This window comes from Podarcis liolepis (genome assembly GCF_965112155.1).
Source record: "Podarcis liolepis genome assembly, chromosome: 15".
NCBI lineage: Eukaryota > Metazoa > Chordata > Lepidosauria > Squamata > Lacertidae > Podarcis > Podarcis liolepis.
In genome coordinates, this window is record NC_139566.1 from 45,005,629 (window position 1) to 45,021,913 (window position 16,285).

Sequence of the window (16,285 nt, forward strand, 5' to 3'; positions counted from 1 at the left end):
GCGGGGCTGCCGAAAAGGCGGGAGGGAGCCGCCAGGTGCGCCGCCGGGTGGGCTCGTCTCCTCGCCGGGAGAGTCGCTGCGGAGAAGGCCTCGGCCGGAGGAAAGCGGCCCTGGGCGGCGCACCCCTCGCTCTGCCGCGCCGGCCGGCCGGCAGCTCCGTCTCCCGGGAAGCCGCCATGTCCCACGAGGAGCCCGGAAGCGACTCCCAGCCGCCGCCGCCGCCGCCTCCTCGCCCGCCGGCGGAAGGCTCCAGCGGCTCCAGCGGCACCCCGGGCGCCAGCCAGTCGTCGTCCAGCTCCGGCACCCTCAGCTCCCTGGACACGCTCCCCACGCAGGACCTGCCGCCCATCCCCGAGGACCCGGAGCCCGGCCCGCAGGAGCCCTCGCCGCAGCCCTGGGGCCGCCTCTTCAGCCTGGCCAGGGGCTTCCCCAGCTGCGGTGCGTGAGCAGGCGGCCCTCTCCCACCGGCTCCAGCCCCCGTCGTGGCCCGCCAGGAGCAGCAGCGGCTCCCCTGGGCGTCAGACCAGAGGGAGGAACCTCTGCTTAAATAAATCACAGCATATAGTGCTGCACCCGCAAAAGGCTATGGAAAATACGCTGCTGTTGCCTCTTCAGAATCACAGCTGGGCGGAGGGAAGAGCCGGCACAGGCAAACTCGGCCCTCCAGATGTTTTGGGACTACAACTCCCTGACCACTGGTCCTGTTAGCTAGGGATGATGGGAGTTGTAGTCCCAAAACATCTGGAGGGCCGAGTTTGCCTATGCCTGTTCTAGAGGTGCGTTTGCTCTAAGGGAGATCCAAGGGAGATCCACCCGTGCCAGCCAGAGAGCCTGTTCCTTTGCTAAGAAGGGTGTTCTTATGCACCAGGTGGGAAAACTCAGTGCAGCCAGCATCCTCCACTGTGGAGTTCCAGAAGAACCAGATCCAACTGGGATATTGCTTGTCCAGCTGGGATGTGATCTTGTACCCTTTTCTTTTATATGAGCACTCGGGAATAAGGCAAGTAGTGGAATGGGCTCCCAGCCCAGCTACTCGCTAAGGCGTTTCCTTGTGTTAGAAGGAAAAGGTATCGGGAATTCATCTACATGTTTCACAATCTTGGCCAAACTGCAGCAATTCTGGTCTTCCTCTATATTTGAACTGCTGTTCATTATTTTCAGCAGTTCACTATATGTTTTGCTTCCTTCTTTGTCTCTTTTTGGATGATTCCTCATTATCAGGGACTGGGGTTTTGCTGCGAATCACCTTTTCCTTCTATTAATACCGTTCTGGTCTTTGATGCCTGCAAGCAATTGCCCTTCTGGTGAATAAAAGTAAAAGGAGAGCTTGTTTACAAACCCATGTCAGATAAATCTCTGGTAGGTTTTAATTTCTCAAAGCTTTTTGATTCAGATGGGGAGATGCCTACTATGCTTGAGCCTCCTTTGCTCTCCTCAGACCCGCAAAAGGATGCAGGTGTGTTTTCCACATGCTGTTTCCTTACTTGGGTTTTGTGCTCTTCTTTCCCCCCACCCTAGACTGCGTGAAAAATGAGTACTGGTTTGGCAGAGACCCAAGTTGCGACTACAGTTTTGCTAAGCTGAATCTGACTGAGACAGAGCTCTATAAACAGTACAGCAAAAGGCACTTCCGCATCTTCAGAGTAAGTACTGCAGAGATTCCTTCTTGCTTTCTGCTCTGGGCAACAAGTTCCACTTTGAGGAAGTTTTCTGGTGGCAGTGAATGGGTGTGCCTGGGTTGTGTGTCCTTCTGGCTTGCAAGGTTTATGTGGGGCTCTTTCTGCAGAATTTCAATCATAGAATCATAGAGTTGGAATAGACCACAAGGGCCATCGAGTCCAACCCCCTGCCAAGCAGGAAACACCATCAGAGCACCATAGAATCATAGAATCATAGAGTTGGAATAGACCACAAGGGCCATTGAGTCCAACCCCCTGCCAAGCAGGAAACACCATCAGAGCACCATAGAATCATAGAATCATAGAGTTGGAATAGACCACAAGGGCCATCGAGTCCAACCCCCTGCCAAGCAGGAAACACCATCAGAGCACTATAGAATCATAGAATCATAGAGTTGGAATAGACCACAAGGGCCATCGGAACCCTTCCTATTTCCTCGCTTGTGATTCTGCTGTGAGGGAGACCCTGCCAAGCGGACTCTCCTAGCTCACTGTCCTTCCTCCAAGGAACCAGGGCCCGGAAGCTGCCACGTGGCCTATATTGAAGACCAAAGTGCCAATGGGACTTTCATCAATGGAAAGCTCCTTGGGAAGAGCAAGAAGCTTCCCTTGGCAAATGTTGCTGAAATCTCGCTCTCCTTGCCCCACAACAAAGGTAAGATTCCTTGCAAACTCCCTGCCTTCCAGGGGGCATTTTGGGTAGTGAGTGTAATCCAGTTTTCAACCTTCATGGTTTTATAGTGACACAGCGTGATGAAATAGTGTCAAAATTAACCCTGAATGTAATGTAAGAGGCAGTCTGTATCAAAAGAAACGCCTCGCTCTCTGTGGGTGATAATCTCCCTCCACTCCTGTTCCCCAGTGGCTGCTGTTCAGAGTGACGCACTTGCAGCTGTTGTGTAGTAGTGCACAGGTAGACAACGAAATTCGTTAGCCCAACATGTAGGGATGGACACTAGCTTGGATGGTGGTTGTTTTGCTAACTGATTTTTAATTTCAAGTAAGAAAAAAAACTCATACAAAGAAAGCAGTTTAGTAGTAGTACAGAAAGGAAATAAAAACAGCGTGTGATGGTTGTAGTTTTAGACCTTTTAATAAAGGCAATCCAATGAAAGTGTCTCTCCATAAGTCCAGTCCCTGCCTATTGATATTCCTTTTGTGACATAATTAATTTGTCCATAAGCACAATGTCACATATTTGCGAAATCCAGGCTTCAAAAAGATTTGCATTTGCAGTTTTCCCATATTTTTGTGATCACTAATCTAGCTGCAGTTAATAAATTGAGGATGAGGTCTTTATTGGTTATGTTCTTAAACTGAGGGGTAAAATAAGATAGGAAGGCCAATTTGGGGTCTTATAGTAGTGATTGTCCCATTGTTTGATTAATTGTTTGAAAAACTTTCCCCAAGGGAATTTTTTTTGGGCAGAACCACCACATGTGCACTAGATAGCCAGGTAAGTTGCATTCCCACCAGCAAAAGTTGGATGTGTTATAATTAATTCTGTATAATCTAGCTGTATGTAGCATCAATCTGCTATCTTAAAAGCATGTTATTGAGTTCTAATTGAGATAGATCCACATGGTAGTTTATTCCAAATTTGTTCCTCTAATTCTTCTTCAAAATCTTTTCCCCATTTTAGTCTTAATGAAGTGAGAGGAAGAGTAGCAATTGTGTGTGGATTTTATTTTATTTTAATTTTTATTCAATAAGAAACTTTATTGTTATTACTGTATTGTCATTTTCATACAGAATGGTTATTGACATAAGCACATACAAAATGCAGTAAGAATGATGAATGTAAAAATACAAGTAGAAAAATAAAATGAGAATACATAGGGGAGGGGATAACTGGGAGACAACTGAGTGCAACGCCGCGTACACTTATCACATATAAGAAAAAAAAGGTTAGTCAAATTATGTGTGAGGATTTTCTATAGTTGGGAGAGATTCCCTTTCCCAGTGGGTTGGTTGAGTTGAGTAGTTGCTCAAAACTATTTAAGTCGTGTAATGCTTGAATCTTATATTTGGCTGATTTAGAAAATGTATAATATGGTATATCTCTAATCAGCCACATAGTATATCTTCCAATACAAAGGAACAGTTGATTATCTTGGCTGGTTTTAAAAGGGGAATAAGCAAATGCATTGAGGACAGGGCTGTCAATGGCTTTTAGTCATAATGGTTGTACTATCTCAAATATACAGTGGTGCCCCGCAAGACGAATGCCTCGCAAGACGGAAAACCCGCTAGACGAAAGGGTTTTCCGTTTTTGAGCTGCTTCGCAAGACGATTTCCCCTATGGGCTTGCTTTGCAAGACGAAAACGTCTTGCAAGTGTTCCGATTTTCCCCCGCTCCCCCCCCTTTTCTAAGCCGCTAATAGCCTTTTAGCCGCTAATCCGCTGATCCTTTAATAGCCGCTAAACCACTAATAGCGCTAACCCGCTAAGCCGCTAATAGGGTTGCTTCGCAAGACGAAAAAACCGGTAGACGAAGAGACTCGCGGAATGGATTAATTTCGTCTTGCGGGGCACCACTGTAATAATATCTGCTGGAGATCATGACCCAAAGAGGGTTGTTGTGCTCATGTCTTGCTTATGGGGTTCCCATATTGCCCTCCACCTTCCGCAGTGAAGGCAGGCTTTCCTGGTGTGTAGCAAAGCAATTTGGAAAGGGATCTCATTCTGTCAGCATTATTAGCATTGTTACATATACAAACACATTGTTCTTCTGATCTCTTCCATTATGTTTGGCCACAACACTGAGCACTGGAGATCAGGAAGAAAGTGGTATGTTTTCCTTGCAATAGTAGTTATTGGACTGGGGTCTCCTCTCCTTCCTCTCGCTTTCCAGTATTTGTATTCTCTGACCTCATGGAAAGTGATCATCAGCTGGAGTATCCCAAGGAGCTCACAGACAAATATATCATATCAAAAACCTTGGGCACGTAAGTTAGAGTCTTTCTGCCTGCCTATCTTACAAGTTTTCTGCAATGCTGTCTTTAGGGAAGACCACTGAGAGTTGCACCTGTGGGCCGGGGGGGGGGTGGGCACCGTGAGGCTCCAGTGGTAGCCCTCAGTGGAGGTGAATCAGCCTCCTCAGCCTTTTGCTCCCACATCAGGGGATGAGAGAGGAGAGGACTGTCCTCTGAATCTCTGTTTAAATCTGGGGCACTGCAAGCATTTCTTTCACAGTTTCACCATCTAAATGTTAGAACCCTAACCTTGAAGTAGCTCCTTTTTCTGCTAGTGGTGCCTGTGGAGAGGTGAAGCTGGCCTTTGAAAGGGACACCTGTAAGAAAGTGGCCATAAAAATAATAAATAAACGGAGGTTTATGGCAGATGTTTTGCCGGAGAATGTAAGTATCTCTTTGTTTTTGTCCTCTGGGCAGGGAATTTTTGATGGAGGGAAATATTATTTGTAAAGTATCTTAGGTTGTCACCTGTGCTCTGTAGATGATTAAACATTGTTTGCTTTGACTGCTGCTGATTAAGATGATATATGCAAATTTATTTGTGCTAAACAAATTGTGGAAAACTCACAATCTTAAATGACTCACACCTCAGTCCTAAACATATAGCATGGAAGAATCAGTGGAACTTTTGTGGCGTGTGCTGAGGTTTGTGGCCCTAGTGGAATTTGTAAAGTTACCTGATTGTGCCTACGTGAGCTTTTGTTTCAAGAAAAGTATTGACTGGTTCAGCCTCCCCCAGGGTGGATGTTTTAGACTACAATTCCCATCAGCCTCTGCCAGCAGGGCTGTGTTGCCTTTAGCTGATGGACATCTTTACCCAAAACATCTAGAAGGCACCAGGTTGAGGAAGGCTGGCCTAGTTTCCTTTTCTATCTCTCAAAACAATCTCCCTGATACAAATCAGGCGGTTCTACAACTCTGTGAAATTTCAAGGACTCTTCTTCCAGCTGAGCCGAGTGCCTTATGTTTGGCTTTCCTGCTTTTTTTGCTGCAGCAATGCAGGCTGTCTTCAGCACTTTTACTGAGGGCAGGAGGCTTGATGTTCTGTCAGTGTGTGAGCTTCCTTCTGTTTCGCTGTCCTCTTGCACCGTCAAGCACCCTCAAGCTAAGCAGATGGGCTCATACTAAAGCTGTGCAAGTGACCTTTACGCTTTGATGTTCCATTGTCTAAAAGCAGGACAAGCCTTTTAATGTGGAAACGGAAGTGGAGATTCTGAAGAAGATTGACCATGTAAGTGGGCCCTTAAACCAGGCAGCTTTTAAAATTATTTTTACCTCCCCTCTTCTTCTCACTAAAGGCTGGGGTTGGGTGATATCTGGTTTTCAACTTCACAATATATCGCCAGCTAAACATCATGATATCTTGATATGTTACAGTGTCTGAAATAAGCATGGAGCTGGTTTTCAACTTAGTGATATATCACCAGCTAAACATTGCAATATACTGATATATCATAATGTCTGAAATAAGGATGGAGCTATGTAGAGGCATTGGCTGGCTTCATGGTTGCTTCCACATTGTGATTTTTGCATGGCACACACGCACACTCATGATTAGCAATATATTGCCAGGTCAAAAATTATGAAACTGATATCATGATACGGACTTGAACTAGTTTTGGATGATATATTGATATATTGTCCAGCCCTACTAAAGACCTGACAGTGGTTCTAATTTATTTCATATGCTACTAGCAAGCCCATTCTCTCGGGGCAGATTCTGATGTTTGCAAAATGGAATCCACTGTGCCCAACAGGCAGAATATTGTGGGGCTCAGCCTCAGAGGAACCTAAAGGTGTTCAGAAGCACAACAAAAATCTTAGGGGGGAAATCGCTTAAATGTGGGAGGAATTGAGGCCAGGGAATGGTGCTGGCTGACTGACTGTTGAAAGGCAGGGAGGAAAAGTAAATTAATTTGAAGTACCTTGGGAGAGGGCAATGCAGGCTGGAACGGTGAACAGCAACATACCATGCTGCAACAGTTTAATGCAGTTCCCACTTATTTTTTACTCAGTGGAGTGTGGCGGTATATTTAGGTCCTATGGTGGAGATGTCATTCTTGCCCTTTGTCCTCACATTTGTAAGCATTTTCCTTTGAATTGAGAGTTCTGTGCTGTTCTTTGGCTTCAGGAAAAAAGAGCTGCTTTTGGAGGGTGTTGCCTTCTCTGAGAGCGGCTTTTTCCTAGCAAATGTTTGGATGTTTTCCTTTCCTTCCTTGCTACAGCCTTGCCTTATCAAGATAATAGACTTCTTTGAAGGAGAAGACTTTTACATTGTTTTGGAATTGTAAGTTATTCTTCTTTGTGGTCTTTGGGGTGGAGGGAGCGGTTTTGTGCCTCAGGTCTGTGAGTGGCAGTGTCTAAAATGAGCAGTTCAGTGTGGCTATAATTAAAGAAGAAGAAACTCAGGTGATGACTGCTGGAAAGAGAAGCTAAGGAGATGGAATGAATGGACAATCTAGACAGCCTTTCTCAGGGGCTGGATTTCTATGGGAACCAGCCCTCTTCCTCCTCGTTCAGCTGTTGTTCAGACTGTTCCATGTTTAGTGCTCAAAACAATCTCTGTGTGTAGAGGTTCTCATCTCAGAGTCAACCGTGCTCACTTGATGAAGGAGGTTCTTGATCACAAACAAGCCTCTTAGGCTCCAGGCTGCTTCAGAATTTTTCTTGTCATTTTGGAAGATATCCTTGGTCATAGAGATTTCAGCATACAAAGACTGTCTCTCCCTTTGGCTTCCTTGCTAGTGTTTGGCTAGTCTTGGAAAACAAATTCTAGATCTTTGCATGCTACACTGAAGAATTTTGTATCCAGTGATGAAAAATAGTTGCTACTTTCCATTATGAACACCATTTCCATTTTTATTTTGCCTTCAAACATGGGTTTACTCTGCTCTGTCTTTCAGGATGGAAGGCGGAGAGCTATTTGACAAGGTTCTGCGCCCAGCAAGACTGAGTGAAGCAACGTGCAAACTTTATTTCTATCAAATGCTTTTGGCTGTGCAGGTACCCCTTAACTCTGCAAAACTGGTTGTCTCCCGGTAATGTAGGGTGAGCTTGGCTTGTAGTCACTGGTACAATCTGGAGTCTGCTTTGTTTGTTGCACCACATGGATGCAACAGCCTCTTTTGTTAAACCTTCTGATGAGCAAAGGCTGTTGTGTAGCTGCTTCAGAATATGGTTAACTAACCTTGCTGGATTGCAGTTCCCCTCATCCCTGACTATTGGCTGGCTAGGGATGATGGGAAGTGGGAGTCCAACCTGGAAGTCTACAGGTTAGCTGCCCCTGATGTAGCACATGGAAACATTTACTGCATAGACCATGCAATGTCTCTAAACAGAAGTGTACCTCTCTTCATCACTTGGAGAATTCACAGAAAGATATTACATCTCTGCACCCTGAGGAAGTGCCACAGCTCAGTGACAGAAAAGATAAGAGCAGTTTGCTGGATCAGGCCGGTGGACCATCTAGTCCAGCATCCTGTTCTCACAGAAGTCAACCAGATGCCTGTGGGAAGCCAAGCATGACCCCAGCACAAGAGCCACACTTCCTGCCTGCCTTGGACTGTGGAGGTGGAACATGGCCTTCAGGGCTAGAAGCCATTGCTCACCTTATTCTCCATGAAGGAGAGACTTTTGTCATATTCCACGACTGCTAAGCTTTCTCAAGAGTTTTTTTATTATATTATTATATATTATATTATTATAATATTATATTATTATTATATTATATATTATTATATTATTATTTAACAAAATTTATATACTGCTTGATTATAATAAAACCTTTAAGCACTTAAAAATACAATTATCAATAAGAGACAGTTAAAGCAGGTGTTTAAAAGCAACCAGAGTCTTGGACGAGGTCCTTTGTGAAAAGCTTTGTGAAATTCCAAGTACACTTTGCCGGCTGGATCACGTCTATAAGCTTGTTGACATTCTTAAAGAACACTAAAAGGTTAGCAAGACAGCATAGCAAAAACAGTAGCACAGCAAAACAATAGTAATTATAATAATGTACAAAGCCCCCACATTTCAATACAGTGGTACCTCATTTTGAGTCTGCCCGGTTTAGCATCCATTTCATGGAATGTCTGTGACAAACCTGGAAGTGCCGGAACGGGTACTTTTGGGTTTGCTGCACACACAGAAGCATAAAACCACTCCACGCATGTGCGCAGAGCGGCGCTTTGTTGAGCGTCCCTTTCGTCAAGCGGATCCCGGACTCAAAACAAGGTACCCCTGTACTATAAACATAAGAAGATTACATAAACAACATGCAGCATCCAAGAGCAAAAATAAGAAGGGAGCCTCATAGTTTCACCTTAGTCCTGGAAACACCCTTCCCATGATGTTGCTTCCACTGTGGAATCCTCTTCAGATTTTTCTATTCAAGATTGGGAGTTCAAGATTTATTTCCTTCAAGATCAGCGCTAAGCATTGAACTTGCAATGTGGACCTGTTATGTTGAATTGTTCTGCTACACTCTGGGCAATATAGATCACACACACAGAGAGTTGTCAGTTGTTTTTGTTTATGCAGTGCTCGTGGCTGTGCCTGTGAGGGGGTTGACTAGGCATGGAAGGCAGGACATTGTACTCTAAAAGGAGCAGAGATGCCACTTGCAAAGGTGTGTGAGCCACAACAATCTGTTAATTGCATAATATTCTTTCTCTTTTTGACACTGTGCAAAGTATCTTCATGAAAAAGGCATTATTCACCGGGACCTGAAACTGGAGAATGTGCTGTTGTCATCTCCTGAGGCAAATTGCCTTATAAAGGTGAGCAGGAGTTGTCTAAGAATTCAGCCCTCCCCTCCTCAACCCACATCACGTGCTTTAAACAAAGTTGCTCTGCGAGATGCTTTGACCCAGGTCTCTATAGAATCATAGAATCATAGAGTTGGAAGAGACCACAAGGGCCATCGAGTCCAACCCCCTGCCAAGCAGGAAACACCATCAGAGCACTCCTGACATATGGTTGTCAAGCCTCTGCTTAAAGACCTCCAAAGTAGGAGACTCCACCACACTCCTTGGCAGCAAATTCCACTGTCGAACAGCTCTTACTGTCAGGAAGTTCTTCCTAATGTTTAGGTGGAATCTTCTTTCTTGTAGTTTGGATCCATTGCTCCGTGTCCGCTTCTCTGGAGCAGCAGAAAACAACCTTTCTCCCTCTATGTGACATCCTTTTATATATTTGAACATGGCTATCATATCACCCCTTAACCTCCTCTTTAAGCAGAGGCTTGACAACCATATGTCAGGAGTGCTCTGATGGTGTTTCCTGCTTGGCAGGGGGTTGGACTCGATGGCCCTTGTGGTCTCTTCCAACTCTATGATTCTATGATTCTTCTCCAGGCTAAACATGCCTAGCTCCCTTAGCCGTTCCTCATAAGGCATCGTTTCCAGACCTTTGACCATTTTGGTTGCTCTCCTCTGGACACGTTCCAGTTTGTCAGTGTCCTTCTTGAACTGTGGTGCCCAGAACTGGACACAGTACTCCAGGTGAGGTCTGACCAGAGCAGAATACAGTGGCACTATTACTTCCCTTGATCTAGATGCTATAATCCTATTGATGCAGCCCAGAATTGCATTGGCTTTTTTAGCTGCCGCGTTACACTGTTGGCTCATGTCAAGTTTGTGGTCAACCAAGACTCCTAGATCCTTTTCACATGTACTGCTCTCAAGTCAGGTGTCACCCATCTTGTATTTGTGCCTCTCATTTTTTTTGCCCAAGTGCAATACTTTACATTTCTCCCTGTTAAAATCCATCTTGTTTGTTTTTGCCCAGTTCTCTAATCTGTCAAGGTCGTTTTGAAGTGTGATCCTGTCCTCTGGGGTGTTAGCCACCCCTCCCAGTTTGGTGTCATCTGCAAATTTGATCAGGATGCCCTTGAGTCCATCATCCAAGTCGTTGATAAAGATGTTGAATAAGACCGGGCCCAAGACAGAACCCTGTGGCACCCCACTAGTCACTCTTCTCCAGGATGAAGAGGAACCATTGATGAGCACCCTTTGGGTTCGGTCAGTCAGCCAGTTACAAATCCACTGAGTGGTAGCATAGTCAAGACTCTGATGTCGATGGCGTTCCAGTGCATGCCACTCAGTTATCATGGAATGAAATATTTAATACATGAGTGCAGGGTGTGTTTGTGAAAGACCTTGTGACTCTGCTTGGTCTCCCAGGCCCTCTTTGTCTCTCCCTATGCAAAATCTTGCCTTCCAAGGTTTTGCTTCGGAGACAAAACTATTGTCTAGCAGTTTTTTTACATACCTAGGCAGGGTGGTTTGGGACACATGCAGACCTTCATTGCAAGCAGCAGGTTAAATGACTTCTGAAGTTTTGATCAATCTATTCTTGTTACTTTTCTTGTTGTACAAGATAACAGATTTTGGTCAATCCAAAATTCTTGGAGAAACATCCCTTATGAAAACATTATGCGGTACACCTGACTATCTTGCTCCCGAAGTTCAAAATTTTGCTGAGACAGGAGGTTATGGGCGCTCAGTGGACTGCTGGAGTCTGGGAGTCATTCTCTTTATTTGGTAAGAAACCCAGGAAGGCTGACAAAGGTTTGTGTCCTCCCATAAAGTGTACCTGTTTGTGGGTGAAATTTTGAACACATTGACTTGAATACTTTTTATTTTTAATTTTTGTCTCTTGCCCTTCCATGGAGAACTAAGGCTGAATTCTGTGCAAGACTTACTTGGATGTGAGCTCATTAAAGTTAGTTTGACTTCTGCACATGTAGGCTGAAGCTTTAGTTGCCTGTTAATCTTGTAACAATCTTGTAAGGCTGAGTGAGGGTTGCATTTCCAAGCGCTGTTGTCGCCGTGGAGTTGAGCCTCCAATTCCCACTTCAGACATTGCCCCTCTGCCCCTCGTGGGTTTTTGGCTGCAGGGCTGCCATGTTTTTCTTCTTGTTTGTCTCGATTAGCCTCTCCGGATATCCACCCTTCTCTGATAAAAATGCTCGTCTGTCTCTGAGGGAGCAGATCGCCCAGGGAGAATACTACTACTGTGCAGAAATATGGCAGCATGTGTCAGAGGAGGGTAAGGCATTGGTGTGACCCTGCTTCTCAGGACAGAGGTGTGTCTGTTGACCATAGAGGCACCAGCATTGTTTAAATGAGAGAGCTGTCTAAAAGACTTAAGCGTCATTGTGACTCAAGCAGAAGGTTGGTAGTTCCAGCCCATCCAGGGACAGCTGTGGGCAGGATTCCTGCACTGCATGGGGTTGGGAGGGATATCCTTCGAGATCCCTTCCAATTCTACAATGCTATTAGTGCAAGGCATGTTGCCTGGGACTCAAACAAATGACACAAACTGAACTGCTGGGGGCTTCTTCCTTGCATCAGAGGGAAGCCTGGCTAAACAATGGCGCTGAAAGGAACTTCTTGTCTCTTGAAGGCTACCTGTGGCTTCCAATAGGGAGCCAAGGAGACTTACAGCATCCTCCTGGCCCTCAAACAGGTGAAAGAGGTGAGGTACCTTTTTCCTCTCCCACTTAGGAAGCAAGGGCAGCAAAACCACACAGGTGTGTTCTGAATAGCATCTTACAAGGTAACTGGCTTATGGCTTGGCACTAAGTGCATCTGCATCTCCTCAGCCACTGTGCCATGACTGGTGATGTTAATGGCAGGTGCTACCGCAGCCAGACTTCCTTCCTTTCTTGCTTGGGGTTGTGGCAAGGGCTCCGGGCATCATTTTAACCCTGGTCTTCTGGGTCCTAGTGCACTTAATATCCCTCCATGGTATTCTGCATTCCAAAAAGATGTAGAAGTGAGTAAGCTGTAGGAGTGGAACAATATTTTCCCATGGGTTTGGAAATTTATGGGGTCCCTTGTTAACAGTCCTTTTTGGACCCTGTAAGACTAACCGATTCAGGCTTTGTTCCTGTACATACTTATCACAGAGCAATCCCCTTGGAATTAAATGAAGCTTATGTTTGAGTAATGTAGAGTTTCTTTGGCCTGAACCCACACTAGAAATTGTGACAGCAGGAGCCTCTTCTGAATATAGGTAAGGTACTTAAACATTGAGTACTAACTACAATGTTTATGTATCAGCTGTTCCTTTGCAAAGGAGGAGGACAGGGAGGGAGCCAGAACAGGTGGGGGCCACACATGTTTTCTCCAAGCAGAGAAGCAGGTGTGGCAGGCTGGACTAGAGGGGCCATGAGGGTTTCATTCTGTTATTGCTGAACTACAGCACATTTTGTTTTGTTGTTTCAGCCTTTGACCTCGTGCAGAAATTGCTAGTGGTGGATCCACGGAAGCGTCTTAAAATAGAAGAGGCTTTAGAACATCCCTGGCTTCAGGTATATGCTCACCTGAGCTGTCCTATCTAGGTAGAACAGGACAGGATGATTTTGTTTGTTTGTTTTGTTGAAGATGTTTCTCAGCAGCCCCTCATAACAAAATGCATCACAATCTACAGTAGACCAGCCATATATCAGGCAGGTCTTTAACAAGCATTGAAAGCCCTTATTCTGAAGTGGAGGTGGTTCCATTTGCTGGGTGCCACAACTGAAAAGTCCCTTCTTCAAATTGTGGCATGATAAGACCTGAACAGGCTGTGACAGCCAGGATGACCTCCTCCAACAGTTTTAGTGTATGGAATGGTCTGTATTGGACAAATACAGGTTCCAAGCTGTTATTTTTTAAGAATATATTTCTACCCCACCTTTTTCCTTGACAGGACCCAAGGCAGCTTACAGATAAAAGCAATAATTGCTACAAACCTAGAAAAGTCAATAATTAAAAAAGCACTTAAACATTAATAGAGTTAAAAGGACACTGACAAACTGGAACGTGTCCAGAGGAGGGCAACCAAAATGGTCAAAGGCCTGGAAACGATGCCTTATGAGGAACGGCTAAGGGAGCTGGGCATGTTTAGCCTGGAGAAGAGGAGGTTAAGGGGTGATATGATAGCCATGTTCAAATATATAAAAGGATGTCACATAGAGGAGGGAGAAAGGTTGTTTTCTGCTGCTCCAGAGAAGCGGACACGGAGCAATGGATCCAAACTACAAGAAAGAAGATTCCACCTAAACATTAGGAAGAACTTCCTGACAGTAAGAGCTGTTCGACAGTGGAATTTGCTGCCAAGGAGTGTGGTGGAGTCTCCTACTTTGGAGGTCTTTAAGCAGAGGCTTGACAACCATATGTCAGGAGTGCTCTGATGGTGTTTCCTGCTTGGCAGGGGGTTGGACTCGATGGCCCTTGTGGTCTCTTCCAACTCTATGATTCTATGATTCTATGATTCTAAAAGAATAAACATAAATGAAATCTATTTAAAGCATACAAATAATTATAATAAAACCAGCATGGCACCAGCCCTTTCACTAAAAGCAGTCAGTTCCCAAAAGCCTGTTGGAGCGAAAAGCTCTTTACCTGCTGATGGAGGGACAAGTTCTTAGCTTTTTGTATGTCAATGAAAGACAGCAAATGGTCAGTGTGTGGAGTCTTCACAGGGACACCATGGCAGTGAAGATAATGGATGGAGAAGGGGAGTTGGGTGTCTGGCCCCCTTAGGGGCAGGGGCTTAGATAATGGATGGAGAAGGGGAGTTGGGTGTCTGGCCCCCTTAGGGGCAGGGGCTTAGATAATGGATGGAGAAGGGGAGTTGGGTGTCTGGCCCCCTTAGGGGCAGGGGCTTGTACCTTTGGCCAAGGCCAAAGACCGCATTCCAGCTTGTTTAGGTTTCTGCTTGCTGAGTCCTGCAGATATATTTCCCTCTCTCTGAAATATAGTGGACCCTCCGGTTCTGGGGGTCCGTCTGCAACCCGAAAAGTGTCTGAGGCAGAAAATCCAAATAACTCCTCCCACTGTAGTGGGGAAGGAATTTATTAATAAACTGACAATTTGATGCCCTCCAATAGGTACCCCAGAATATGCTGCCTGCCTGAGGCTGGAGTCTGCTCCTTGCGTCCCTTTCATCCCCATTCTTGCCTCCCATTGCCTGCCTTGTGGCCCAGCCTCATTCTTGGCTGCTTCACACTGTTAATCAACTGCTAGAATTATGCCACCCTATGATTTCATTTTAAATATATGTGCAAATACATATTCTCCACAGGATGAAAATATGAAGCACACTTTTCAACGGTTAATCACTCAAACTCAGGAGCCGGTGCCTGCACCAGAGGCCTCAACTTTGGTATCTATTTCTCATGATGGGTTGCTTGAAGAACTCGTGAATTGATTTTAGAAAACATTTGGGGGGATTTTCCTTTTTTTAAAATGGGAAAATAACTTAATTCAGCACTGGCTTGTGCTCAAGCAAGCACAGGCATTTGGGAGCGCTGCTGGATGGTGTAAGGAGGCCAGAGGCTCTGGGTGGGGGTTTTGACAGGTGAAGCCGTAGATAGACCACTGGAGGGCTTTGTGGGGGGAAGATGAAGTGAGGGGGGTGGTAGCCCCAAACAAAAATAGTGCAGTATAATGGCTTTGTATTACAGGAGTGCATTGACTACCCATGAAGGCACAAATACAATTGGCATTTCAAGAAGTAGAACAGAGTCCTACAACCGTATGCTAAAACCAGCCAAATCTCTATGGCAGCAACATAAAATGGTCACCACATATGAGATGGAATAAACTGAAGCAACTTTTCCAAGGGGGGTGGGGAATGGACTTCTCACTGAGGCTAAACGTCCTCCAAGTACAGTGGTGCCCCACAAGACGAATGCCTCGCAAGACGAAAAACTCGCTAGACGAAAGAGTTTTGTGTTTTTTGAGCTGCTTCGCAAGACGAATTTCCCTATGGGCTTGCTTCGCAAGACGAAAAATGAAAATGTCTTGCAAGTTTGTTTCCTTTTTCTTAACACCGTTAATACAGTTGCAACTTGACTTCGAGGAGCAACTCATAGAACGCGGTGTGGTAGCCTTTTTTGAGGTTTTTGAAGACTTTGGTGATTTTTGAAGCTTTTCCAAAACTTTTCCGACACTGTGCTTCGCAAGACGAAAAATTCGCTAGACGAAAAAACTCGCGGAACGAATTAATTTCGTCTTGCGAGGCACCACTGTATTTTGGAATATTTGATAAGCGGTGTCTCTTTCAGAGCGGCTGGTCTGCTTTCTCTCTCTGTTTCATTTGATCCTCCTCTTCTAGATAATGCAGTTGCTTCTGGAGGCAGAGTGGTGCCTATAATGATGGGTTGTGCCGGTTCAGGCCCCATGCCCAGCCACAGTTGGCAGCAATCCATGGTTTGCAAACCCACTTCAATCCGTGGTTGCTGGTTTGCCTTGTGGACAGCAAACCATGTTTTCTCCAGTCATACAAGGGGCTTTCTTAGGCACCAGGGAGTGTCTGGAGCACTGCTACTGCACCCTTCCATGGCCTTGCAGCAGGTGGTTCCACAGGTTAATCCTCCTCCTTTCTTTTTCAGCCACCCACCAGCAGGAGGAAACGGCGCCACTCGCAGGAGCAGGCTGGTCCCTCCAAGGTGCAAAAAGTGAAGATGGCTTCTTAAGGGCTGTTTTTTAAAAAAGAAAATTTTATAAGTTTATGAAGTTCTTTTAAATTGTAGTACATGAATATTTTGGTAAATAAAAAGCTTTCTAAGACTAGCGTGACCTGGTTAATTGTGAAAAACTCCCGCTGTGTATACCGTGCCTGCCCTACCTGGGGAAG

At 45.3% G+C, this 16,285-nt stretch overlaps 1 protein-coding gene and 1 long non-coding RNA gene across 3 annotated transcripts in view; one reads left to right on the top strand and one right to left on the bottom strand.

Annotated features, from left to right (window-relative positions):
• Positions 1 to 16,285, bottom strand: part of LOC310694062 — a 243,112-nt gene that overhangs the window by 13,847 nt on the left and 212,980 nt on the right. The window lies entirely within an intron of this gene.
• On the top strand, positions 3 to 16,219 carry CHEK2 (checkpoint kinase 2). Of its 2 annotated transcripts, none has more exons than XM_083476726.1 (14): positions 3 to 438; positions 1,519 to 1,643; positions 2,187 to 2,334; positions 4,534 to 4,627; positions 4,930 to 5,038; positions 5,829 to 5,885; positions 6,880 to 6,941; positions 7,558 to 7,657; positions 9,346 to 9,432; positions 11,033 to 11,196; positions 11,589 to 11,704; positions 12,886 to 12,971; positions 14,729 to 14,809; positions 16,041 to 16,219. In XM_083476726.1, exons 1-14 carry the CDS (start codon positions 177 to 179, stop codon positions 16,122 to 16,124), a joined length of 1,575 nt encoding a protein of 524 aa, XP_083332852.1. In that variant the 5' UTR covers positions 3 to 176; the 3' UTR covers positions 16,125 to 16,219. The 2 variants fall into 2 exon arrangements, with proteins under 2 accessions (XP_083332852.1, XP_083332853.1); XM_083476727.1 differs by having other exon boundaries at positions 88 to 438; positions 5,832 to 5,885.

Bases quoted from the DNA above. Each gene is read 5' to 3' on its own strand.
- CHEK2 (XM_083476726.1), top strand. From the start codon at position 177: ATGTCCCACGAGGAGCCCGGAAGCGACTCCCAGCCGCCGCCGCCGCCG. The intron at 5,886-6,879 runs GTAAGTGGGCCC...TCCTTGCTACAG, and splicing joins TTCTGAAGAAGATTGACCAT to CCTTGCCTTATCAAGATAAT. The intron at 11,197-11,588 runs GTAAGAAACCCA...TGTCTCGATTAG, and splicing joins GGAGTCATTCTCTTTATTTG to CCTCTCCGGATATCCACCCT.